Here is a 25,257-nt window from a genome sequence, read left to right on the forward strand (position 1 = left end):
CTGTATGTATACCTTCAGAAACCTCCAACATCTGGGTTCCCCCCACGCTGACTGGTCATTGGTGGGCTAGTTGGGACCCCCTGTTCACACGAAGCCAAGGTGGATCAGAGAACAGACTGTCCTTTTGACGGATAGCCGCTTGGCTTCAATGTTAGACTTTTGAGCTTCAAAGTCTGTTTGGGTGTTAAAAAAAGTAATGTGGCATGTTAATAATTTGCAACTTCAGATTTTATTTAATACTTCAGTAAGCCTTGTGGTTCAAATAGGAAAGTAAGGTAGAGAATTTTAATAAATGTTGCCATTTGTATGGACTGGAGCGATAACAGCCATGTTTCCTTAAGTCATATTTAATGAAATGGATTCAGCTTGTCCACATTTTGGAGATTTTTTTTAAGTGGTCTGTGGTTCCCCCCCACCCCCACCCCCCCAACGTAAGGTTATGAAAGATGATAATTAACTCTTGGCTGACTCCAGAAATCAGGAATTGGGACAAAGTTGTTGTTGTTGTTGTTTTTGCTTTGTTTTTTTCTGTAAGTGCTTTCAGTTAAAATAGTGAAATAAAGCAACTTGACTGTGACCCTAGGTAGATCCATTAATTATGCACAGAGCTTGGTATTTTGTTTTGAGTAAGGAAGAGTACTGAAAACAATTCTCCCACCCTGCCTTCAGCACATGCATACGCACATTCAATTGCATATTCCAAAGAAAAGTTCCATAAAATTCTCTTACTGCCCATAGTTTCCCTGTTTGGGCCCACTGTGTGTGTGTCTTCCAGACAGGCTTGATAGCCTGCCAGAGCTTTTTATTTTGTGGCCTGACTTTTAATCTGTTCCAGACCTTTTCAATCAGAGCCCCAGTGTAACAGGGGGGCGGGGGCTTCTCCAGGCTGGGGCTCTGGCGGTTAGAGCCAGGCTGCTGAGTGCTGGGGTGCTCATGAAGTCTGAGGTTCGAGACAGGAGTGGGTTTTATCTCTGCCAGAAAAATACAGATTGTCCGCTTTCTGACCCTTTGAGCTGTGCACGTACAAACGGTGGGTTCTTGTTTTCGTGGTTGTGAGGTTGCTTTCCTGTACTCCCCAAATCTGTATTATTTACCTGTGTTTAGCTTGGGTCAAGTTAATCTTCTCTTGTGACGTTGTGGAATAGAAGGATCCACCTCTGTGCAAGCTGTGTGAGCTTGACATCCCTTCCCTTCTTCAGACACCAGCCTCTTACATTTTAGAATCCTGTGTCCGTCCTCCTTCCTGCAGAAAGTTAATAAATTATGCATATGACTTTAGGAAATTAAAGAGTAATTTGTGGATTGCTTTTCTTTCATCCGATTTTCTTGTTTAACATTTAAAAACTATACATTTTTGACATTTACGTTATTTTAGAGAATTTACTAGTAATTTGTAACAAATCATGAAGTGACATCACTGACAATAAGGATTCCCTGATACTTATTGGCTTTGAGAAAAGAAGGGGTTTTGTTTGTTTTTAAGGATTCCTGTCAGGAATTTTGAATTAATCCAATTAGGAATTGGTGCCTGAGTATTATGTAGGCTGTTACATTACGTCATATGATGACTCTTTCCTGGAGATTTAAAATATGTAAATGTATTGTAAACATGAAGAGTCTCAAGTTTTAAACATTTCCTTATTATGTAATAGTCCTATGAATAGTGTCTGGTAAAAGCCCTAATGAAAACACACAAAAATATCATATCTTTTTAGAATGAAAGATCTCCAAAACACTAATAATCAGGGGACTCATCTTTTGTGTAATGTTACTGTCCTTACTGTTTGTATAAAAGGACATATTAAATAATATTAGCAATTTGTGTTTCTGGAAATAGGTGCTGATGGTACCACTGGAAAAAAACATGTTTGGTGTAAATGGAATATTGCAACTAGAGATTTGGGCTAAAAAATAGATCTTTTGAGTCTTAAACGATGTAATGAACAATCTGGTGTGGCAAAAACAGAATAGTCTTTAATTCCTAACAGTTCTGTGCATAGAAATTCCGTGCACAGAAATGTCAAAGGTAATTAAAACCCAGATGTTGATTTTGGTTCTTTGTTTCAGTTTCCCAAAACTTGGTGTGCGTGCGTGTGTGTGTGTGTGTGTGTGTGTGTGTGTGAGTGAGAGAGAGAGAGAGAATTTCCTAAAATAAAGATAACTAAAATGAAAAAAAGAAGAATAGATAAATTTATTAAGACTCATAGCCAAAGTTAAGCACATATTTCTTTTTTATTTATTTTATTTTATTTTAATGTTTTATTTATTTTTGAGACAGAGAGACAGAGCATGAGCAGGGAAGGGGCAGAGAGAGAGGGAGACAGAGAATCTGAAGCAGGCTCCAGGCTCTGAGCTGTCAGCACAGAGCCGGACATGGGGCTCGAACTCACAAGCCACGAGATCATGACCTGAGCCGAAGTCGGACGCTTAACCAACTGAGCCACCGAGGTGCCCCAAGCACATATTTCTTAATCAGGGTTAAATCTTTGCGTCAATAATGAGGGGTTTATTAAAATTTTTAACTTTTTAGATATACATTAACCTTTTTAACACCAAATATTCTCGATAGCTGTTGTAATAAGTGAAGTGGTACTTTACTTTTGATGAAAATGTGCCTAATGACCAACTGAATACCTAAGTCTGCTCTAGTGGACACAGGAAAATGCACTGAAGGCCGTGGACACTGAACTTATCTCCGTGAATGGAGTCTTGGGTGGATAGAATGTCAACATCTAACCATTTGAATTTTACTAAAACAAGTGTCTGGATAATCATGCGTTAAAGTATTTTTTTTCCTTACACTCTTTTAAATCTTTCCTGGTGATCCCAAATTGTACCTACTGGGTTGTAGACTGCATTATTCACTCCTTAGGAGAGAGGGAAAAAGATAATTCATTGTATTTTAGGTAAGAAGAACTGTTGCTAATGAAAAAAGTTTAATGCATAAACCTCCCAAAATTTGGCCCTGGAAAGAAATGTATAATGCCTCTAACCCGCATTTGTCAAGATGTAGCTGGGCGGTGAAAAGTGGTATTCTGGGGCTGGGGGCGCTCAGCATCCCTGGCCCTCACTCACCAGTGCCACTCAGTCACTGTTGACTCCCCACACCAACACATACATGCTTAAAAAAAAATAATGGGGGAAGACATACGAAGAATTGCTCAAAATAGGTGTTCCTGTGAGACGTAGGGAAACTGTGACCTGTCCAAGGTTCTATAGTTCTGTGACAGAACTGGAATCTGAACTTGATCTTTTCAGACCTAGAAGTGTTTTGAAATTTAGATTCCATGCAGTTACTGTTTTAGGAACACCCCTAATTCATCAACACTGATACGTGGACATTTCAGAGGGAAGAAGGTGACAATGGTTAATGTATTTCTATTGTGACTCACCTTGAGGAAATTACTCGGAGGTTTCCAGTTACAGAAGAGATGGCCCGATGGCAGCGGAGTGTGAAGCCGTCCGGATGGATTATCATGCCACCTCTATCATGTCCTTAAGAGCCTGTCTTCCAGCCTCAGGTTTGACCTTTCCCTAGAGTAGGAGCTTAGCAGTTGGTTCTATTTAAGGAAAGTTCTAATGACCAGAAAGTATGTGTCCCTTTATTACCTAGAAATTTACTTCCCGTCAGATTTGTGAATATAGTTCAATCCCAGAAGCATTCTCTGTCCTACTGTGGCTTGTCCATTTTTTTTTTTTTTTCGTGCACTAAGAGTTCTGGGATCTCAACCAGGTCGCTCCCCTTCCCTGGACACCGTTTTACTACTGACTCTTTAAATGTAACACGCAAGGTAGTCTTTTTTTATGTGTGCGTTTTCCACTGAGAAAGATAATTAGGGTGTGTCTCAACTTTTGTATGCCTTCCAAACATCCTGTTTTCACATCCACAGAAGGACAGAAGGTAGCTAGCCTCCCGCTTACTGTGTAGTGGTTATTCCGTAATGTGCTGAGTTCAGGTGAGCTCTGATGCAGAAGATGTTACCTGCTCAATCGGGAATCGAGATCTGAGCTTTTCTGGTACCACAGAATAACCCAACTCACTCGGAAGAGTACCTGACTTCTCTTGACTTACATGTGATGAGATTATACTGGATGCTTTTTGAGAATTATTTCTGGCGCTTAATTAAAATTTAATAAAGGATGCTAGATTGTGGGTTCTTCTGTGACTGCTTTGGACCCTTGCTTAAGGCTACTCCCCAGCAGCCTTACGGACTCGAGCCCATGAGGTTTCAGAGACACTTTTGGACTTTTTATTGCATCATCTCAGTTTAGCGCTTGGCCCTCCAGTCACAGCTGGGAAGTACTTTTGAAGAGGAGACAGAGAAATCTTTCAGCCCTTAACCTAAAGATGAGCCTGATCCCGTGGTGCATATGCCCAGGAAACAGACCTGATTGGGGAGGGGGGCGGCGTTCTGCGTCGAACAGTTTGGTCCTCACTCAGTCTCTGGGTGCAGAGGAGTTTAAAAATGCTTACATTAGCAGGGTTCAGCTTGGCTGCCTTAAAGATGGTGCATCTTTGGTATGCTTTGTTTCTAAAATGGAGAACTCCTGTAAAGCTGCTCTGATAGAAAAGGCAAAAGCCTGATGGAAGCTGATGTGAAGTAATATCCCAGGCTGTGTACGTAGTGAAGTCTGACTTAAAACACAGTTCGAGATTGTCAGCAATTATTACCCTTATTTTATGCTTTTTTTTAACTTAAGTAAGCACTTAGTGAAATGAATATCTATTTTTTGAAATGAGTGTTTTAACGCCGAAGATTATAGAATATCAAAATAATTTCAGTACCGGAGTTTTGCTGTTTATTTGTGTACGTGTGGTTTGTTTTATCATGTTTGGTTTTTGCTTTTTAATGTTACATTCAGGAGGATGGTGCCCAAAAACTTGATCCATGATGATAAAAGCAGTCTCACCAACGGTGAGCACACGTGTGTTAGTGAGTTTGCATGTAGTTTGTATTTGATGGTGGTTTACGTATGCAGTCACATAAGGAAGAAACATCTTTTTTTTTACGGGAGTTATCCATGTGGAATTTTTAAAACTTAAAATCTTTATAAAAAAAAATGTTTTCCTTTTAATGTTTACTCATTTTTTGAGAGCTAGAGAGAGAGCTTCAACGGGGGAGGGGCAGAGAGTGAGAGGGGCAGATGCAGAATCCGAAGCAGGCTCCAGGCTTTGAGCTGTCGGCACAGAGCCCAGTGCAAGGCTCAACTCACGAACTGTGAGATCATGATGCAAGCTGAAGTCAAACGTTTAACCGACTGAGCCACCCAGGAGCCCCTTTCATGCCAGTCTCTGGATAGATGTTTGAAAGAAGTTGAATTGACCTAAATAATGGTTTGTTGTCAGTATTTTTTAAACAGTTTAGAGATTTAAAGTCTTAAACCCAGTTTTGGAGGCCTGTGGGTGGATGTTTGGGAAAGGAGCAAAGTACAGAGTGTGAGAGGGAGGGACTGAGGGATGAGGGACTCCCCACCCCCTGCCTGTGATGAGACCTGGGCCCTGGGGCTCAGAGCCTGCAGCCAAGCCCTGAGCTGGGGCCTGGAGCCGGGGTCTGGAGGAGGTGAGCTGCTGTCACCTAAAAAAAAACCACAGTGAGATGCCGGCTGGTAGCCGGTCAGACTGCTAAAATCAAGGACAGACTGTGCAAGAGTTGACCGGAATATGGAGAAGTTGGAACCCTCACTCGGTGCTGAGGGGACTGAAAACTGATACAGCCGTTTTGGAAAACGGTGTTGGCAGATCCTTGAGTTGGACACACAGTCGCACTAGGGCCTCGCAGGTCCTTTCCTAGGTGTTTATGCAGAAGAAGTGGAAACCGAGCATCTGCACAGACACCTGAACACAAGTACTCAGCAGTGTCCTTCACAGCAGCCGAGAAGTGGAAATGACACAGGTGCCCGTCAGTTGATGAACGGATGAAAAGGGTGCTACATCCGCATGGTGGTGGAGTGTTACTCGGCAGCCAAAAGACAGGAGATGCTGGTACACGCTGGTACACGCTGCAAAGATGGTTGAACCTCAAACATGTGCACGGTGGAACCCGCCAGTCCCAGAGGCCACGTACTGTTTTACTCCGTTCTGTCCAGGATCAGCACATCTACAGACAGAAATCTGTCACCGTCTCCCGGAGTTGGGGGCACAGGAAGTGTAGTGCTGAGGATACCCAGTCTCTTTCAGGGGATGAAAATGTTCTGAAGTTGGTGATGGCTACACAATTCTGTGAATCTATACAAACTGTTAAAAGGGTGACATAGGTCAGTAAAACTTATTTTTTAAGATTTTATTTTTTTTTTAAATCTACTTACTTTTGAGAGAGAGACGGCGTGAGCAGGGGAGGGGCAGAGAGAGAGGGAGAGGGTCATTCCCAAGCAGGCTTGGAGCTGTCGGCCCAGAGCCCTACACGATGCTCAAGCTCGTGAACTGTGAGATCCTGACTTGAGCCAAAACCAAGTCAGACACTTAACTGACTGAGCCACCCAGGCCCCCAAGATTTTATTTTTAAGTAATCTCTACACCCAGCATGGGGCTGGAACCCATAATCCCAAGGTCAAGAGTTGGTCGCTCTACCGACTGAGCCATCCAGGCACCCCAATAAAGCTTACTTTTTAAGAAATCATTCCTGGCACAACACTGCCATTTCAGTACATAGCTTAATCAAGAGCATTCATTTCTTTTAACAAGTCTATTATTTTAGAGTCTTCAGTGTCCTTGTAGATATGTGCAAAACCTAAAATTTGTTTTTAAATGTTAAGAACAAACTAATATGTAGGCATGCAGTGTCTGAGACTTGATAAAATATTAGACAAAGTAACACGTGCCTTCTTGAGTCATGAGGGACTGGGTGTAAGTTAACGTTTTAAAAGTTCAGACACTGGTTCCAATTTTAAATTTATGCTTAATGAAGGCATCACTAGGACTGAATGTATTTTCCCAAAGTTTATGGTTGAGTGTCCATTCTGTAATACTTTGTAATATTTCAAGATTGAGGTTAGCAATTATGAAGTCTTAAAAACATTCTGAGATTTGAAAATGCAGGTCCTGAAGATGAAGTCTGGGAAGAGACCCGCAGGGGGCATGGCCGCCTGTGTGTTGAGAAGGTGGTGTCTTTTCAGTAATTGCTGAGACGGTAGCTTGCTATCATAAAGCTGACAGGACTGCAGGACTGATTTGTTAAGTGAAACTTGAAACAGTTACTATTTCATAGTCCAAGCTGCACAGACTCTGAGTTTTAAAATACAGAATATTTTTTTAAAACCCTGTCATATTTTTTAAGGACTTTCTTTTTCTCTTTACCTTCTAGAAATGTTATTAAAAGTGGAGGAGACCTTGGGATTTCAGTAGTTGATCACGGAGAGAAGAACTTCGCACTGCTGTTCTGTTTTTTGTTTTTTGTTTTTTTGTTTTTTGGGGTTTTTTTTTAGCCGCCCTGCCCCCTTTTCCTGGGAAACAAAGCCTGTTTTGTTTCTCCCCTGCTTGTGAGATCTCTGCCAGGCTCCTGTGGGTGCGCTGCTCTGCTTTGTTGAAATGTGTGAGATACTGAGAAGGTAAAGAGCAGGATGCTTCTGGAGGGAATCATTCCAGCTTCCGTAGATCAGCGGGGTTGTGTTGGTCACTGAAATACGCTCTTCATAGGGAAAGCTTGTAGCACTGTTTGTGTCCACAGGTAACAGCGTTTGGGCAGACACAATTAAGTCCTCACCAGTGTCAGCCAGAGAGACCATATCTGTTGCTAGTTTTGTGCAAACTTCTGTTCAGTTCTGCAGAGTTGTTTTTCCTTCATCTTTTGCTCTCCTGTTTCTCCCTTTATGTGGGTTTTGAATAGTTAAATAAGCTTAGATCTGAAAAAGAGCCTACCAACCAATTCAGGAGCCTTCAGCAGCCCTCACTGTCCTTGATGATCACCGCTAACAGTATTTAATTCTGGAAAACTGAAGGGAAGCACAGGATCCTTCCCTCTTTATTTTCAAGCAATTTGTTATTGTCCATTTTCACAACAGTACATATTTATATTAACTTGTTAAATGTTGTATTTCTTAATAAAAATCCAGTGGGGAAAGCTGAATTTTCAGATGCTTCTTACTAGATGAAATATGTAAGTGTATTGCTCGAGAGTCAGTTTTGCAATCAGTCAAGTTATTAATGGGCTATTTCGTAGCAGTTTCTTGTTTAAATTATTTAATTGCTTGGAACCAAAAACATATTTTCCCCAATAGCTGTTTGTTCTAAGTTGCACTTTATGAGGTGTTCACTGCATGTGATCGGTTCTCAGATCATCCCCTCAACTCCTCCACACCGAAATAGCAAATGTATAGAACATTTCTGAGGGGATATATATCGAGTACTGAGTATTGTGCTGGAATGCCAGGAGTGTGTTTCACTAAAGGAGAAGGATGTCTCAGGGTTGAGTTAAGACTGCACTACCAATTTTTTCTGTTTAGATCTTACTGGAAAGATAAATATTCGTATCTCTGAATTGTAGTGTTCTGACAAACCGGGAGTGGCCTGGTAAAGTGGGAGAAGGCAGAGGGCAGCATAATTATCTGTAGGACTAGGAATCTTAAAGTTTAGGAAGAAGTGCCCCAGGGGAGGAACGAGGTAGCATTTATGGAGCACCTCGTGTCCCCAGGGCCAGAGTGTGTGCTCTGCATAGATGAATCTCCACAGTGTCTCCGAAAGGGACATACGGTGTCCCCAGACACAGCTGAAGAAGCTGAGGATTAGAGGAATGGCTGAGTTGTAGGGTTGGTTTGACTACAAAGGCAGTGTGTTTGGTATTGTGACAATACCTGTTGGTGACAAGTAGATGTAAGCAGTTGTATTAAATGAGATTGTTGATTCCAGACTTAAACGTGTTTGGAAGCATAACGGTGTCCTGAATAGCCTATGATTTAAATGGAAATCACAATACAGATTGTGGCAGACCTTGGCACTTAAAATTTCGGGCTTATTTTTTTGTATCCATTCCCCTACAAAATGCTAAACTACAACCGTGATTATGAAACTTTAAGCCATTTATTCTTTCTAAAGACAGATCATAAATAAATATGATTTTTGTTGGGCAGTATAAGACAACTAATCCGGCTTTGAACAGCATGGAGCGGCAGGTCCTGTTTTGACGTCCCGTCTCTGCTCTGCCAGACAAAATACCAAAAAGAGATCACCAGAAAGACATGACTAGGGTCATAAATTGCGGAAAATAATCTCTGTGGGTCAGAAGGTAAAACCCACATAATACAGTGAGCAAGGGCAGGCAGGTTTAGGGGCCTCGGGTCCTGAGGATGTCAGGAGCTCAGAGTGTTACGGACAAGGGAGACAGGACAGCTGTGGGCCTGGCCTAGTCCAAGAGCGAGGACTCACCACGCATCAAGTACAAATCTCAGCAATCCGTACACAGACCCTGTTCTTTTAACTACAGTGCAGTTAAATTAGATTCCTATGGGGCGCCTAGGCTCACTAGGTTCAGCGCACTAGGTTTAGCGTCCGACTTCAGCTCAGGTCATGATCTCGGGGCTTGTGAGTTCAAGCCCCGCCGCAGGCTCTGTGCCGACAGCTCGGGGCCTGGAGCCTGCGTCAGATTCTGTGTCTCCCTCGCTCTCTTCCCCTACCCCCCTTCTCAAAAATAAATGAACGTGTTAAAAAAAAAAAATAGTCTCGATAAAGTCAGCTTCGAAAAATGCATATGGTTTGCCCTACCAGCCATTAACACATATCATTAATGTTGGGATTAAAATTGTGGCATCTGGGATAAGATTAATGAATAGAAAGTCCAGGAGCAACGTAATGTGGCAATTTAGTCTGATAAAAGACGTCTTTGGGGGAAGGATATACTTTATGTGGGTGGTGTTGGGCAAATAGGCATGAAAATATAAAATCAGATTTATTCACTCCATATTCCAGGATAAATTCCAAGTGGAATGGATTGAATTGCCAAATACATAAAAAGAAAGTGAATAGCTTTTGAATTAAAAAGTTGATGAATTGCTTTGTCATCAGGGAGTGGGGAAAACATAGCCCAAATTTCAAAAAGACTGATAAATTTGACTGCTTAAAAAATACAATTATATGGAAAAAGCAAACTAAAAAGAGAGATGGTAAACTGAGGGAGATTATTTGTAACATATATGTGACCACAGCTGTCTCCCCCTTGTATATAAAGATTATCTAAAATAGAGAATGTAAAGAAAGACTAGCAAGTCTCTTGGAAAAGGTACAGACACAATTGGCATGAAAAATGCAAATGGCCCTTTAAAATAGGGAGATGGATCAAACTTTTGAAATAAAATGTAGCAAAGTAAAATGACATTGACCAGCCATTTCTCACTTTTCAGATTGGCAGAAGTCCAAAAGTTTGGCAAGGATTTCATGGGGAAAAAGGACTGTCCTACATCACTGGTAGGGATACAGCCAGGTACAACCCTGGTGTGTGAGGGAAGAAGCAGGGAGACTTGGCAAAAGTACTCATTTTTAACATGAAGTCAGCCACCTCTCCCAACTAGGGCTCCACCCCAAGATACAGTAGCAAAGAGACAAAATAATGTGTGTATGAGCTTATTCTAGGATAGTGAAAACTTAACAGGAAATTGGTTGAACGGGATACTAATAAGCTATTTTAAAAAGAAAGTGAGAGAAAACCCCTATATCCTGCTTTGGAGTGGTCCCAAGGATTTGTTGTTGGTGAGGAAATAACAAAAAAGGCAAAGTGGAGACAAGTAGAAAAGTAGCCTTAGCGTACATGCTGCCCTGTGTCTAAGAAGTGTGCGTGTGGTTGCGTGGATTTTGCAAACACTGGTGACTGTTGGCTGTGAGCTGGTCAGGGTGGGGAAGTAAGGCAGGTTTCTCCAGTTCGAGAGCACAGTGTCACAAGTGAATCTGTAAATTGAGTCGGTGGCCATGTGACAGGGAGAGGGACTCTTAGGTAACTAATCCACAGTGATGTGACCGTATGTACCTAATGAATGTTTTGAGTCAACAGTGACAAGTTAGAAACTTGTAATAATCATTTTGTTGGGCATAAGTTCAACAGTCTGGGGAGGGCAATACCTATTGATGTTGTTAGAACCAGGTTTTTCAGCATAAGAGAAAATGCTTATAAGATCAAAGAATCCAAGTAAACACCCCGAATGGTAGGTACTGAGATTACGTCTGGATGAAAGGCTATGATGTTTGCTTCAGAATAATCGGGGAGACAGCAGGATAGAAGGGACTCCATGTGTGTGGATTAGGATGCTGCCTGATGAGCACGTGAAGATCTGTCATCTATGTTTTTTCTACTTCTCTCTCTGGAAATTATTTGGAAACTTTGAAACCTGTTTGGAAGCATTACAGTGTAGTAAATAGCTCACGAGTCAGATGGAAATCTCAGTAAAAACTGCAAGTATTGGGAATGGAACAGTCATGAGTTACACTATTTGAAGATGTAGGACACTCAGGAAAAGCACGACTTAAGGGTACATTTATTGATTTAAATCCTCCGAGAAAAAGATTTAAACTAAACGACTTCAAGTCAAGAAGTTAGAAAAAGAACTGGAGAAAGCCTGGAGAGAAAAGGCGGGAGCCTCATCACCTACTGCACACTCCCCACCCAGTAGGCCGGACTGAACGAGGCCATTGTGCATGAGTTTGGCCTGTAACAGTCTTTCCTGCGATGTCCTCAGCTCCGTATCAACACACGTGGTGCCACAGCACGGGTGGCCAGTCTTCAGTGGAATTTGCTCGAGTTATACATTGTCTGTCTTCACTACTTACATTTCTGCCTCAGTGAATACTCAACTCGAGTTTTTTTAGCACCGACCTTGTTCTAGATGCTGCAGAGCCCCGAGGATACGTAGGCCATTCCTGTGCTGGCACCTGGAGGGACGAGGGTCTTAGCGCATCGTGGATGCTGCGAAATGCCGGGCAGTTCGCTCAGATCTCCCAGAGTTGGCACTTACCAGGCGGCCTCTGTGGCACAGCCGAGGATGCATGAGAAATTGTCACGAGGAGTTGGGTACCTGCCTGGGGCAGCAGTGGGTCGCAGGAGCTGTCCGCGTACATTAGGTCGGATTTTGGTGGTGAGGGTCACAAGAGAGGTTGGTCTGTAATGTTCCTTTCTTCGAATGCCCTCGTGTCAGGATTGTGTTGGCCTCGTGAATGCTGTGTGAAGTGTGTCTTGTTTGCTGTTGTCTGGAGAAGGTGGTGTGAGATTGGTATTCTCATTCAACATTTGTGAAGTTGTTTGGGCCTGAGTTTTTGTTGGTCAGTGTGTATTAACGATTTAGTAGAAGCAGGGACCCAAAATCTCACCTTGAACAGTTCTTCACGTGTCTGAAAAGGTGATGTGTCCTTCCCATTTTCACATAATAAAACTTCCCTCCGCGGGAAATCCAGTAGAATAAGGATCCACCCGTTTCTGATTGTCACATGGTTACAGGTTCAACTAGGAACCAGCTCCTGAGTCTCCCTGGGCTGTGTGAGGGGACACAGCGGTGTTGCTGGAGATGAGCCTCTGCTGTCCAGATCTCGTGGGCTTGTTCGATCATGAGCGAGCCTCCCGTCGTGGAAATCTGCTTGTGTGTTAAGGGTTGATCATTTTAATGGGCTTTGCTGCTCTGAATGCTGAGTGTCATTTTGTGGGACTTGCATCTTTATATTTGTCACAAACCCTGTGCTCACGTCATTCACACTCCAGAAGTCACCACAGACGTCCCTGCCGCTCAGTCCTTTGTCAGCCTCCCAGCTCTAGAGGCAGCGGACAAGACAGGTCCCCAGCCTGCGCTCGATCCTCTCTGGATGTGCGTGTAACGCGTCCTGTGCTTCCTGTGACATGCTTTGCTTTTATGTGGCATGTCTTCTGCCCCTGTCGCTGCAGGTGAGAGCGTCTTCTTGTTTCGGGCTCTCACCTGGCTGGCATCTTGTAACGGCAGCAGGGGTGACAGCGAGAACAGTAAATTAACCTAACCGTCATCCTGTCGGTGGCTTTCCTGCTACACTGACTGTGCCCAGATGCTTTTGAAAACCTGTCCTTTGCATTTACGATTAGATTTTTAGGACCGATGTTTTGTTTCATTTTAGCCGTGAACCAGAGGGTCGGGCAGAGCGCCCCGGCGAAGCAGCCCCCGCCCCTGGCCCCGCAGAGCCCACCGGGGGGCGTCCTTGGCAGCGGCGGCTCCAACCAGCAGATGCGGCTGCAGCAGCTGCAGATGGAGAAGGAGAGGCTGCGTCTGAAGCAGCAGGAGCTGCTCCGGCAGGTGAGGCCCCAGGTTAGAGGCCAGCCTTCGCTTTTCGGGCTTCGCTTGCCGCGCGTGGGTCGGGGGGCTCGGCGCTCTGTCACGGCTGGGGTGACGCAGACGACGCGCCGGCTCCGTTCTCGTCCTGCTTCCCCGACCTGGCCCCCATCGCGGGTGGGCGCCTGTCCCCCCTGGGCTGCGGAGCCGTAGACGGCGCGGCTCGGACCGTTTTGCCCTCGGGACCCTGGCGCGTCCCTCGGAAGACCCCTTTTCCCGGAGACGGAAGTCCGTCAGGGGTGATAGGTCACTAAGGCGTTTCTCAGAGGACACGTGGGATTCAGCGTGGCTGAATCCAGGGTGTTTGACTTAAAACGTAATACACGTTGCCCCCAGTTGAGAAGGTCCCTGCGCAGGGACCCAGTTGAGAAGGTCCCTGCGCTGGTAGGCCCTGAGGGCTTTCTCAGGTTGGCCCGGGTGCGGCCTACCCCTGGATGGCTGGGAACCTGTCAGGACCTGTCCCCGGAGTTTCCCTTCAGAAAGTGCTGCTGGTCTTCGTGTTCCACCAGGACAGACGGTCCGTCCCCTCAGGATGCGCTGGGCCCCGCCTTGTTCCGGAAGGCGAGCTGAGGCCACAGGGTTCAGACACTGGGGATGCGGTCTTAGAGTCACTTACTGTTGAAGTTTTACATCAACTGTTGTGACAGTCCACACGACAGGGAGTGCGATTCTGAAAGTGCGGGAGGCGAGGTTCCGCGAAGACAAAGCCTCCTCCTCCTCCTCCTCCGTGTCCTGAGTTCTCTTCTCGGGCGTCAGTCACCACCAGTTTCTCATTCTCTGTTTCCAGACACATCCTCTGTGTTCACAGACGTGAAACACGTGCATCCGCTACTTGTCTCGCAATTGCAGTGTGCCACGTGTGGAAGTGACCGCATCGACCCGGGTGCGGGCGCTTCTGAGGGCCGTGCGCTCACAGTGTTCCTGGAAACCGTGATTTGAGAAACTGGAGCCCTGGGGAAGGAACCTAAGCCGGGGAAGTCCCAGACAGGCTCAGCTTGAGGCCGTGCTGCCCGCGACCTGTCGTGTAACTCGAGCGTGCTTGGCGCCCACAGCGGGTCCTGATGGCAAGGGCTGTGCCAGGGCTGGTGTCAGTGAGCCGTCGTGACAGACGGAGTGCTTACCTGCCCTCGAGAGGGTGCAGAAAGGAAGCCGACGCAGTTCACTGTGTCTCTTTCCAACAAATTACTGGAAAGGGAAAATAATTTTCCTTTAAATTAAACTTTATCCTCGGAACAAGGGAATACCATCAAGGATGTAATTATGTCTCTGTTAGAAGAAAGAACGCAGCGTTTCACTCCATCACTGATCGGTCCTAGGTGGTCTAAGGAAGGACAAGGCTCAGTTTCACACACGGGGTGAAAACCATCAAAACTGAGAAATCTCACTAAGAACAATTAGTTAATTGCCAGTGTCAAAGTCTTAACTATTTTAAAGTGTCCTGAGTTTTTTAAAGTCTAGAAATGGGCCGTCCATCATTATGTTGCATTCCGTAGATCAGCCTGGGCTTTTTGTTTGTCTGTTGTATTGTCTTGTTTTTTTTTGTGATGGGCGATGCTGCTGTTTATAAAACTCTTCCTCCCAAAGAGTTTTTCCAAGTCTCTCTCTCACTCTTCCTGTGGGTGATGGGTCCTGGCCAACATAGCTTAGCTTCCTTTATGGGTAATTTCTTTGTTTCTACTTTACTACTGACTGTGTTGTTGTCTTTTCTTAATGTGGAAGTGACAGATCTCCTCTGTTCTTACACTAATAGTCTGTTTGTTAGGATTTTTTGGTTTTGTTTTTTGGCAATCAGTATAAATTCATTATGTCTTAAGTCTTTTGGCTTCCTGTGAATTTGTTAGTTTCTCTTATCACTGAAACATTAAATTGTATGTTTTTTCCTGCTTCTGATTCTCAGAAGCAAACAATCTACCTGACCAATTCGCATTTTATTTGGGTCCTGACACCTCAAGCCTTGCTGTCCTGTCCTTGCTGTTGAGTCCTCGGGGAGGTTTTGGTTTCTTGTGACTCCGTCGGCTCCTGTCTTCCTCGGTCTGCTGCTTCCTGGGCTGGCTTGGGAATCCTGTGCTGTGGTCATGTGTCTGGATGAAATTTGTAAGTCAGCCTACACAGCCAAACCATGCGGCTCAAAGTAATTTTTATCCATCTTATTTTTTACTCTTAGGCAATGCGGAATATCAATCCCAGCTCAGCAAATTCTCCAAAATGTCAGGTAGGCTCTTACTGATGTTTTAGCATTGAAAAAAAGAAAAAAAAGATATTAAATTAGGAAAGTGAGATCCTTGTGCTCAAGGGGCCACACTGAACGTTAGCTCGCTCAGGTATAACTTTTGAGCCATCTTTCTCCCAAAATAACTTAGGTTCATATTGCCGCTCCCGGAAAGTCTGTGCTGCCTGCTTCCCGCTCACTCCTCCCAGGAAGCTGCTAGTTCTCATTTTGATTCCATGGAACTCTTGTTTTATTCCACATTTGAAGCGTATTATGTCTCAGTTGCACATCCCATCAGCCTTCAGGTGTGCCTGATTTTCATTCGCATAGCTTAAAATAGTATTTATGATGATTTAGGATTTATAGGAATTAATCATTAGAACAGCAACAGGGTGACACAGATTATTTCCCTGGTTAGGCCACTGGAAGAAATCTCGAGTCATAATGGTGCTCTTAGCAGAAACAGTTTTTGCAGGGCATTTCATAGGAAGAAGATCACGATTCTCAGAAGAGAGGAGGGTCTGCTGGGGTAGTGTTTTGGGTTTCTTTGTTGACGTTATCCACATTTCTCCCTGATGAACCCCAGAGAGCACTGGTTGAGAAGGCATCTTACGGGGACGGCAGGACTGTGGCCCTGTGGCCCTTTGACTGCAAGCACTTGTTTGGTTCATGGGAAGATAGACCTCTGTGCTCAGGGTTCACAAGATTGGAAGGACTGAAGCCTAGGGGACGCGGCTTGTGTCTCAGGTGGGCAGAAGCAACCAGGAGGCGCCGTGTGGCCGCTGCGTCAGCGTTAGCGGCGGAAGCGGGCTTTGGCAGGGCCCCTCTTGGTTTGGATGTTGTCACCTTGACCGTGGGATACCACCCTCCCAGAGACTAGGTAACTATGTGAGAGGGAAAGCGGTTCCTCATCCCACAAATGTCTTCTTGAATCAGGAGATTGTGTGAGGCGGGTAAGTCAGGACATTTGCTTTGACAGCGGAGCACGATCCTGCCCCGAGAGCCGCTGCTCGCGCGTACGCCTGGAGGCCACGGTTGTGGACCTTTAAAAGGAGAAGATCCGTGCCCTTGCTTTTTCTCCGGAGTGTTTATGAAAGAAGGCCAGCTGATGCCTGAGATTTATTTAAGCCAGAACAAGAAACCTGGAAGAGGTGTTTTAAAATCAACCTCGGATATGCTGGAGGATGAAATAGGATTTGTTACAGGAGTTTTGGTCACTGTGTTTCCCTGACAGTTGTGGAAATGTCAATAAATGTTAGGAAATTTGGCACGGGGTTAAATTTGAAATAGCTCAGGACAGGGGTGCCTGGGTGGCGCAGTCGGTTAAGCGTCCGACTTCAGCCAGGTCACGATCTCGCGGTCCGTGAGTTCGAGCCCCGCGTCGGGCTCTGGGCTGATGGCTCGGAGCCTGGAGCCTGTTTCCGATTCTGTGTTTCCCTCTCTCTCTGCCCCTCCCCCGTTCATGCTCTGTCTCTCTCTGTCCCAAAAAAAACCAAAAAAAAACCAAAAAAAAACAAAAACGGTGAAATAGCTCAGAACACACAGAACATGGTAGTATTTGTGTCAAGCAGACGTGTGTGTTCTTGCGTGTTTTCTAGATGACCTGATAGAGCCAAGGAACAAGCTCACAAAGAGGAGCCTTGTCTTAAGTGCGGATGGCTTCCTGCAGGGTTTGCAGGATGATCAAGAAAGCCAGGAAGACCTTTCCAGTCTGGAGGAACTGGACCTGTAAAGGAATAGTGGAGGAAAGGTGACGGGTTATTCAGTAGTTCAGTGCCAGTCACTGTTCAAAGTTTTCTTTTACTTTTCTAATAGAAATTAAGTGCAGATGAGTTCCCAAGCAACAGGAAGTCAGTGTCATTATTTTATAATTTTACATACGATCATATACTACGTTCAGACACTGTGGGATGTGGGAAGGTACCAAACTTCACAGTGTTGCTGTCTTTCATTTTTTCCAAATAGGATTAACTAAACAGATCTGGACAGCAGGGTTCTCTGGTTGTGTAAACTGATGACAGTATGCGTGAGGTTAATGCAGAATTCTGAAAAAGTAAGATAACTTTAAAAGGATTGGTAGATCTTAGTTAAAGATGGGAAATAACCATCTTAATTTATTAGGATTTGATTGCAGAATTTTGGAAAAAGTTGTCTTCAGAGCACTTAAAAATTTTAATTTCATTTGGATTATTCACTGTTTTTATGTTGGAAAAGCTATTTGTATCCTCAGAAAACACTTTTTGCAACTACAAACGTCACGTCCGCTCCTGAGGCTGAGCCTGTAACGCTCACTTTTCTGGCCGCGTCGCTTTCTCGTCCATCAGTTGGAGACCTTCCACAGCTGTCTGTGGTTTTCAGTTCCATTTCTGTTTTGGGGTCTTTTGAAAGACATATTTTGAGAAAGATTGTGCCCCGAGTGTGGTCGCTTTTGCCTTTTCCTGTTGACTCCCGCCCCGCTGGCTGTGTGCACTCTTGCGTCCGGTGGCCCTGATCCCGCTCGTGAGCGATTCCCCTTCCCTCTTGCCCAGTGAGACTGTCCAGTTCCTCTTCGAGGCCTGGACGTCAAAACCCGTTCTATGTGGCCTTGTCAGAGTCCTCGAGACCATTCAGGAAATAGAAACAAGTCAGCTGTGCGTAGGTATCTTAGCTTTATTTCTGAGCAAATAGCTGCTTCAGTCTTCATAGAAATGATAGCTGTTAGTAGTTTGCCGCTAATGACTTGGCGTACTTGCCATTTCTTGCGGGTAGTACTAGATGCACCCGAGGGTGAGACCCATGGTGTCTGTGTGGAGGACGTGACGCCACACTGATCGCCTGCAGTGGTGAAGAGGGTTGGATGTCCCTAGTTTTAGCCACATGGAGCAACGTAATACCACTGCTCAGGGTCACGTGAAAACAATGGCCGTCTTTTTTTCCTAGAATTTAAGAACGGTAAAGAATTTGGCTTTTTGTTTCTCCAAGTTGTCTTTCTTGTTAAAGCTGTTTCAGAGTTGACTTTGCCCAAGATTATCTCTCCTCTTTTTGAAGTCCTAGTACTGAATAAACCATAAATTCATTTAGGTGTTTCCTCATCAATTTTTAGATTGTATTTTTAATAAGCGTGTTGAAAATTCTGATATACTTCACACCCGCGTATTCTAACATGTTATCTCATTTGTGTTACTCATTAAGGTCTCTATAATTTTTTTTAATTTTTTTTTAACGTTTATTTATTGTTGAGAGAGAGAAAGAGACAGAGTACGAGCAGGGGAGGGTCGGAAGGAGCGGTAGACACAGAATCTGAAACAAGTTCCAGGCTCTGAGCTGTCAGCACAAGGCCCAACTCAAGGCTCAAACCCGTGACCCGTGAGATCATGACCTGAGCTGAAGTTGGATGCTTCTTCAGTGACTGAGCCACCCAGGCGCCCTGAGGTTTCTGTTATTTGAAGAATGTTAAAATTATGTGTATTACTTGAATTGACACCATAATTAACAAATTACTGAAGACCTAATTCTGGAGATCTTTCAGAAAAAGTGTTGAATCTCAGGAGAATGCTGGGAACACCAGACTACCCTTTCAGATTTTGTTATCATACTGTAGTTCTCAAAACTGCCCCAGATCCATGTGTACAGTTTTTTAGTAAAAAATGTTCTGCAGCTAAAGATAATTTGGTGAATGGCACACATACTAAAACACCAAAAGCATTCTAATCATTGACTGAATGTTTTCGTCACTTAAAATGTAAGGAAATATTCTGTGTTTATAGCTGCTGGGTTGGGAAGCGGGGTCTGGCAAGGTCTCTGGAACAGTGGAAGAAATGGCCTTTTTTTACCCTCTGTTTTTAAAATTATGGACATAACCTGCTATCACTAAGACAAACTATTATAAGATGTATATTTTTAGAGTTACTCTCCATTTCTAAGTTTGGATTCTGGTTCACTAAACTAACCTTCCTTAAACAAGTTGATTACCCTGAAAAAAAAACACGCCTTCAATCACGCACCATGCATTACCCTAAAGTGGATGCACTGTTAACACAGCTCAGTGCTTGCTTGCTTAAAGACAGACTTGATTTAAAAAAGTAATTGAAGTTGACGTTATATTTTATAGAATTTTCTCTAAGTGGAATCATAACTTTTTACCTGTGATTATTTTGAGATCCACTCATGTTGTGTCCGTACTTTTTTTTTTTAAGTGTACGTATTTATTTTGAGAGGGAGTGAGTGGGGAAGGGGCAGAGAGAGAGGGAGGGAGAGAATCCCAAACAGGTTCCACGATGTCAGCGAAGAGCCTTACACAAGACTCCCTCCCATGAACTGTGAGGTCATGACCTGAGCCAAAAACCAAGAGTCGGATGCTTAACTGACTGAGCCACCCGGGCACCTCTCTCTTCTTTCTTTTTATTGCTAACTAGTATTCCATGGTAGGGCTATCCTATGATTGTTTCTCTTTTCACTTTTTGACAGACATTTGGGTTGTTCCAAATTTCGACTTTGTGTAGACATGTGCTTTCGTTTTTCTTGGATACCCTAAGAATTCAGTAACCCAGAAATGTTCTGTTTCCAGACTGATGACTGCTTCTGCTGCCTTTCTCCTTATTTTTCTAAATGATGTGAAGCAAAGTACTCATTTTTTATGGGGGAAAAATATTTTAACTACCAGATATATATTATCTTAAAGTGTCTTTTTCACCCTGTGGGGAAGGATACTGCTATTTAAGCGACTGGAGGGAAACGTAAAAAGGGCCAGTGGCTTCTGGTGAGACCCCAAGTCCATAAAAGTCCACGACGTAACGAGGGCCAACTTGAGTTTGCCCTCACAAGCCACCCCGGAAAGTTCCCTTTGGACCAAGCTGGGACCATCCGTGTTACTCACAGTGCAGATAGCTGTGACTCCCAATGTGTCTATGCCACATTAGCTAAGATTTAGAAGCTCGCTGGGAAAAGCTGCCGCATTTTTTTATTATTACAGAAGAAAAAGAGCTAAAAATACTTGCTTCATTTAGAAAAAGTCAAATGCTCTAAAAGAACTTTTTGACCTTTGAAATACAGAAGCATGATTAAATTTTGGCCAAATTTCCTATAACTTGTTTCTCCGTTTTTGAAAGTCTGTCAAACTATTTATTCTAACTACCGTTGGGAAAAAGAGAAGCTTAACAAACTTGTATTTTTAGCTTAGTATTCTAATTTTAGGCATTTGTTCACAGTAAAAGACTCCTTAGAGATAGACATAACTTTCAACATGAAGTGTCTCAACTGAAATCAGTTTTTATAGATGATCCAGTTATGTCCCCAAACTTGTTTTGAAACGTCTATGCCAGATTCACTGTCCATATTTGTCCAGAGTGAGTTCTGCTAAAACTACTTTATTGCACTAGAGTAGGCTTATTCTATACAGGTTCGTATCGATGCATGCAGGCGTAGTTTTAAATGCCGTATAATGGACAAAAGGTTTCTATGGAATATATTTTGTGACTAAAACATTCAGCTTATGTAGCTTTTTTCATACCTATCCAGTTATAATTATTTTTCTCTAAACTCACTTGCAAAAGGTCTATATGGCTCTGAAACACAGTTGAGTATTGTACCGCTAAAATTCTTGATTTTACATAAGTTGGTTCACTTTCACATTTCCATTTCTTGGCCAAGGGTACAAGCAGTTGTAAGCTTGCTTTCAGTGAAAAGCCGGGATTTATCAGTCCCTGCTGACTCCACAGGCCCTTTCCTCCAGAATCTGACGAGGCAGAGCATGGAGTCAAGCACTTCCCCAAATTTCCGTGTCCCCTCTGAGGACTGCCTTCACAGGACTCTCTGTGTGGGTGTGTGGTGCGTGCACGTGTGTTTGCGCAGGAAGCACATAGGTTGTTCTCTTTGCGCTCAGTTGAGCTCCAATCATAAGTTAAGGGGGAAATAAGTTGGTCTGTTACCCTGCGTAAATGCGTAAATGCGTTTGGTTTCCTTCCCCTGTTTTTGACAGTTTGTTTCAAATATCAACAAAATTTTTCCATCTTCCTTACTGAACCCAGTGGAATAAATTATATTAACAGCAGATGGAAATACAAACATTGAGAATTAATGACTTGGGGAGGGGGCTACCAAGTTGACTTTAATTACTTAAAGCAGTTTTGTCTTCAGCAAATACTAGGCTGTGTTAAGAATATCCATTTTTGGGTAATATGTGTGTAAGTACTTATACATCATTTATCCTCAGTAAAACTGTTCAGAAATTACGTAGGGCATTTAATCAACTCTGTTCTTTTTGCTATGTCTAGAAGTTTCAAAACTGGGCTGAACATTCCTACCTTGCTTTGGTTTCTGTGATCTGTGTGTATATGTGTCACTGGCCTTAGCACGTTATGTTTGTTTTCATGCCGCTGGCAATGCTGACGCCCCCACCCCACCGACACCAGTGCAGTAAAATGGCATTTTCTCCTGAGCCTCTCGGACTCACTTCACATGAACCCGACACGGCCCCTGTCACGGCCCCCGCACAGATTGGATGAGAAGCGCGTCTCCGTGGTCCCTTGTAGCCCTCAGGCGGCTTCGGGCACATCTCCAGATGAACTTCTTTGCGAGCGTTGGCGGCGGGTCTGGGCGGCCGCTGACAACAGCAGTTCAGCTGTCAGAGACCGCGGCCGACATGATTCGGCAAAGTGGTAAAATCCAGAGTAGCAAAACCATGGAGAATCTGCGCCTGACAGTTAGCTTTAGCTTCATAAAACGATGTCGAAAAAGTGGGAACTTCATAAACAAAAGTGAAATAAAAATTGGTTGACATAAAAATCATAGCCAATTTATTGGTTATTTTAGTAACGAGTCAGAGTAGTGTCATGTCCTGTGTTTGCTCTGCAGAAACTGGTGCCTGCCTTCTTTGATAGGAAGTAGAAAGCAAATGAGGCTCTCTTTACGATATTTGCGAGGTACTGCCGTGTTCTGACATCTCCGGCTCCCTCCCTCACAGAACTCTAAGCATCAGCTTCATCCAGAGCTTACAATACTTGTCGTTTTCAAATTTCTTCCTATTTACATCCTCATGTTTTAATGGCAGCATAAATTCTTCAGAGCCTCAGAAGTTAAGGTATTTTCCAAAACCGTCCATTTGTTCATTCATTCAGTGTGCCCTCAAGGAACAGAGGAGAAAGAAAGGAAGGAGGGAGGGAGGGAGGGAGGGAGGGAGGGAGGGAGGAAGGAAGGAAGGAAGGAAGGAAGGAAGGAAGGAACTACACTATTGTGTGATAAGTGTTAAAATCATGTTTTCCCTGTGCTCAAACTGTTACAGATGTAACCTCTCTCTGTCCAGTCTCTCCGAAGATGGAGATGGGGTCATGGCAGAGAGCTCCCCTCCCCAGGGAAGGGAACAGAGTCTTAGATAACAGAGAAGAGAGCAAAGCGCTCTAGTCGAAAGGCGGTGTGGACAGCAGGGCCGTGCTACAGACCCTCGCAGTTCTGAAGTTCTGGTCACTCAGCGGGAGGGGTTGGCGAGGGTGGAGAGCATGGACAGGGGACAGATGCAGCGAGTCCCCAGAGGCTGCTGGGAGAGTGGCTTGGCCTTTGGCAGGGACAGGGGAGACTCGGGGACGAGTTAGGAAGAGGAGTGCGACCGGGGAGAGCTTTGCGAGAGGAGGAGGCAGAAAGCCAGACGCCTGGACGGCCTGTGCGTTCCTACTGACGTGGGACAGACGTTTGGACGACCTTGACTGCGTTGGGCTTGAGAGCGTGTGCCGGGTGTGGGACAGTGACGGTGGGGACGTGAGAAAACAGAACATCACAGAGTGGGACTGTGGCCATTCAAGGCCAGAGACCATCGATTTAGACTAGTCTGGACAGCTGTGTGTTTCTCTGGCATTTCTTAGCAATCCTGTTGTAGAAATGGAGGAAGCACGTGTGTGGTACTGACTCGTGGTGGCAGTTTGTTGTGAGGTGGCCTCTTGTGTATTTCAGACGATCAGCTCAGAGCTCAGGCTTGTATCCCTGCGTCATTACTCACGGTGGCCAAGACCTGAGATCTGTTGAAGTGTCCATTTAGCTGCCCACCACTTACCAACCTGAGTGTCCTTTGACAGTTGAATGGATGAAGGGGTGTGTGTGTGTGTAAATCCTGCCATTTGTGACAACACGGATGGACCTGCAAAGTGTTACGCTAAGTGAGAGAAGTCAGTCAGAGAGACAAATACCGCGTGGTCTCCCTTACGAAGTGGAATCTAAAAACCAAAACAAAAGCCAAGTTTGTAGATAAAGAGAACACATTGGGGGTTGGGGGATGGGGACCAAAAGGTGCAAACTTCCAGGTATAAAATAGGTCACGGTGACCACAGTTAATAATTAACGGGATAATAATCGCATATTTAAAAGTTGCTAAAAGAATAAATATTAAACGTCCTCATCACAAGAAAAAAAAAAACATAGCTGTGTAGGGATGGTATCTACTCAGGTGATTGTGGGGGTCACTTCACAATGTGTACTAATGCTGAGTCTTTGTGTTACACGCTGGAGATTAATGTCGTGTGTTACTTACACCTGAGGGTTTTTTTTTAATGGGAAAAAAAAGGGGAAGCCACTCAACTGGAACAGGAGGAGAGGGGAGGTGGGTGGAGGTCACACAGGAAGCTGGTGGGCAGAGCACTTGTGGTCCCAGAAGGCAGGAGGAGTGTGTGTGAGATTTCTGGGGGAGGACTGTCCGTGCCTGCTCCGGGGTGATGCAGAGGGGTTTAGGGGTTGAAGTACAATGGTGGTCACTTTTACTGCAATTCAGAGATCCAAGAGTTTGGTGACAGATGATTAGGTAGGCGTTGTGCACAGGTGTGACCCAGGGTGAGCCAGTGCACTGAAGTGACACAGTGATCACTGTCCCAAACGTGACTCGAGGTTTTAGAGGTAGGTTTGGTCTTAAACCACACAGTCTCAGCTGTACAAGTGGGTGACGGAGGTGGGTGTGGGTCATTGGAATCTGGAAGATTGAGGAGCAGTCCTGTTGAGCGAATCATTCACTTGGTAATTGATGTGTAAGTAACCAGACATAACAGCGTGTCTTATAACTAAGTAGCACTGAAGTAGTGATGAGCATGAGTGGTAATTTAAGATCTTTGCAACTACATTATGATATGAACATGTTTTCCATTGATGGAAAGTCAGAGGGTATAACAAACACTGCTGTTTAGTTGCCTGTATTTGTAACTGAAGAAAATGCTAAATTGCAGTTGGAAGTTGGTGAAAGATAAAGGTGGCATTTTCTTTTCTTCACCCAAGTTCACAGACCCTCTGCACTCTGTCATGATCTTCCGGTTAAGAAACCCCCATTCGTAGGCTGTTGTATTCAGCAGGCGTAGACCTGGTTCAGTGGGAGGTGGTGCAAGCTCAGACTGCAGAGGAGGGAGGAGGGTGCGCTCTGTGGGGGCGGCGTCCTTTGGAGTCAAAAGACACATTTCAAGTCAAACCAGAAAGCCAAGAGAGAGGAAGCTGCACACCTGAGCTTTAGGAGATCTTGAGAGGCAGGGCGGGGACCCAAGGGGAGTAGAGGAGAAAGGACAGAGCAGCAGAGAGAGGTGCGTGGCCTCGGCCAGGCTTGTCTGGGTGCGCAGGTGCAACCCCAAGTCCAGCAGAGAGACAATGGCGGCTGCTCAGAAACCCTCCGATGGCGTGTTTCTGACTTTATTCCTGGTGCAGACTCAGAGGACAGTTGGTGCGTAGAAGTAAACTTGAAGAATTCTTTTTTGCGAGACCAGAATTGCCGTCGTGCCCGGTAGGGCGGGCTTGGGAGTGTCTGCCAGAGTAAGAAAAAATAACAAAATGAAGTTAGGAAAGTGTGT

The 25,257-nt window shown here is 44.5% G+C and overlaps 1 protein-coding gene across 8 annotated transcripts in view; it reads left to right on the plus strand.

Moving 5' to 3' along the window:
• Nucleotides 1–25,257, plus strand: part of YAP1 (Yes1 associated transcriptional regulator) — a 113,351-nt gene that overhangs the window by 77,880 nt on the left and 10,214 nt on the right. For 2 of the 8 annotated variants that reach the window (XM_043579165.1, XM_043579166.1), the window contains exons 5-6: nt 13,052–13,239; nt 15,428–15,475. In XM_043579165.1, the coding sequence (XP_043435100.1) occupies nt 13,052–13,239; nt 15,428–15,475 (236 nt within the window). The remainder of the gene's footprint in view (nt 1–13,051; nt 13,240–15,427; nt 15,476–25,257) is intronic. The other 6 variants (XM_043579167.1, XM_043579168.1, XM_043579170.1 and 3 more) reach the window with 3 other exon arrangements.

This window comes from Prionailurus bengalensis, chromosome D1, assembly GCF_016509475.1.
Source record: "Prionailurus bengalensis isolate Pbe53 chromosome D1, Fcat_Pben_1.1_paternal_pri, whole genome shotgun sequence".
NCBI classification, from domain to species: Eukaryota; Metazoa; Chordata; class Mammalia; order Carnivora; family Felidae; genus Prionailurus; species Prionailurus bengalensis.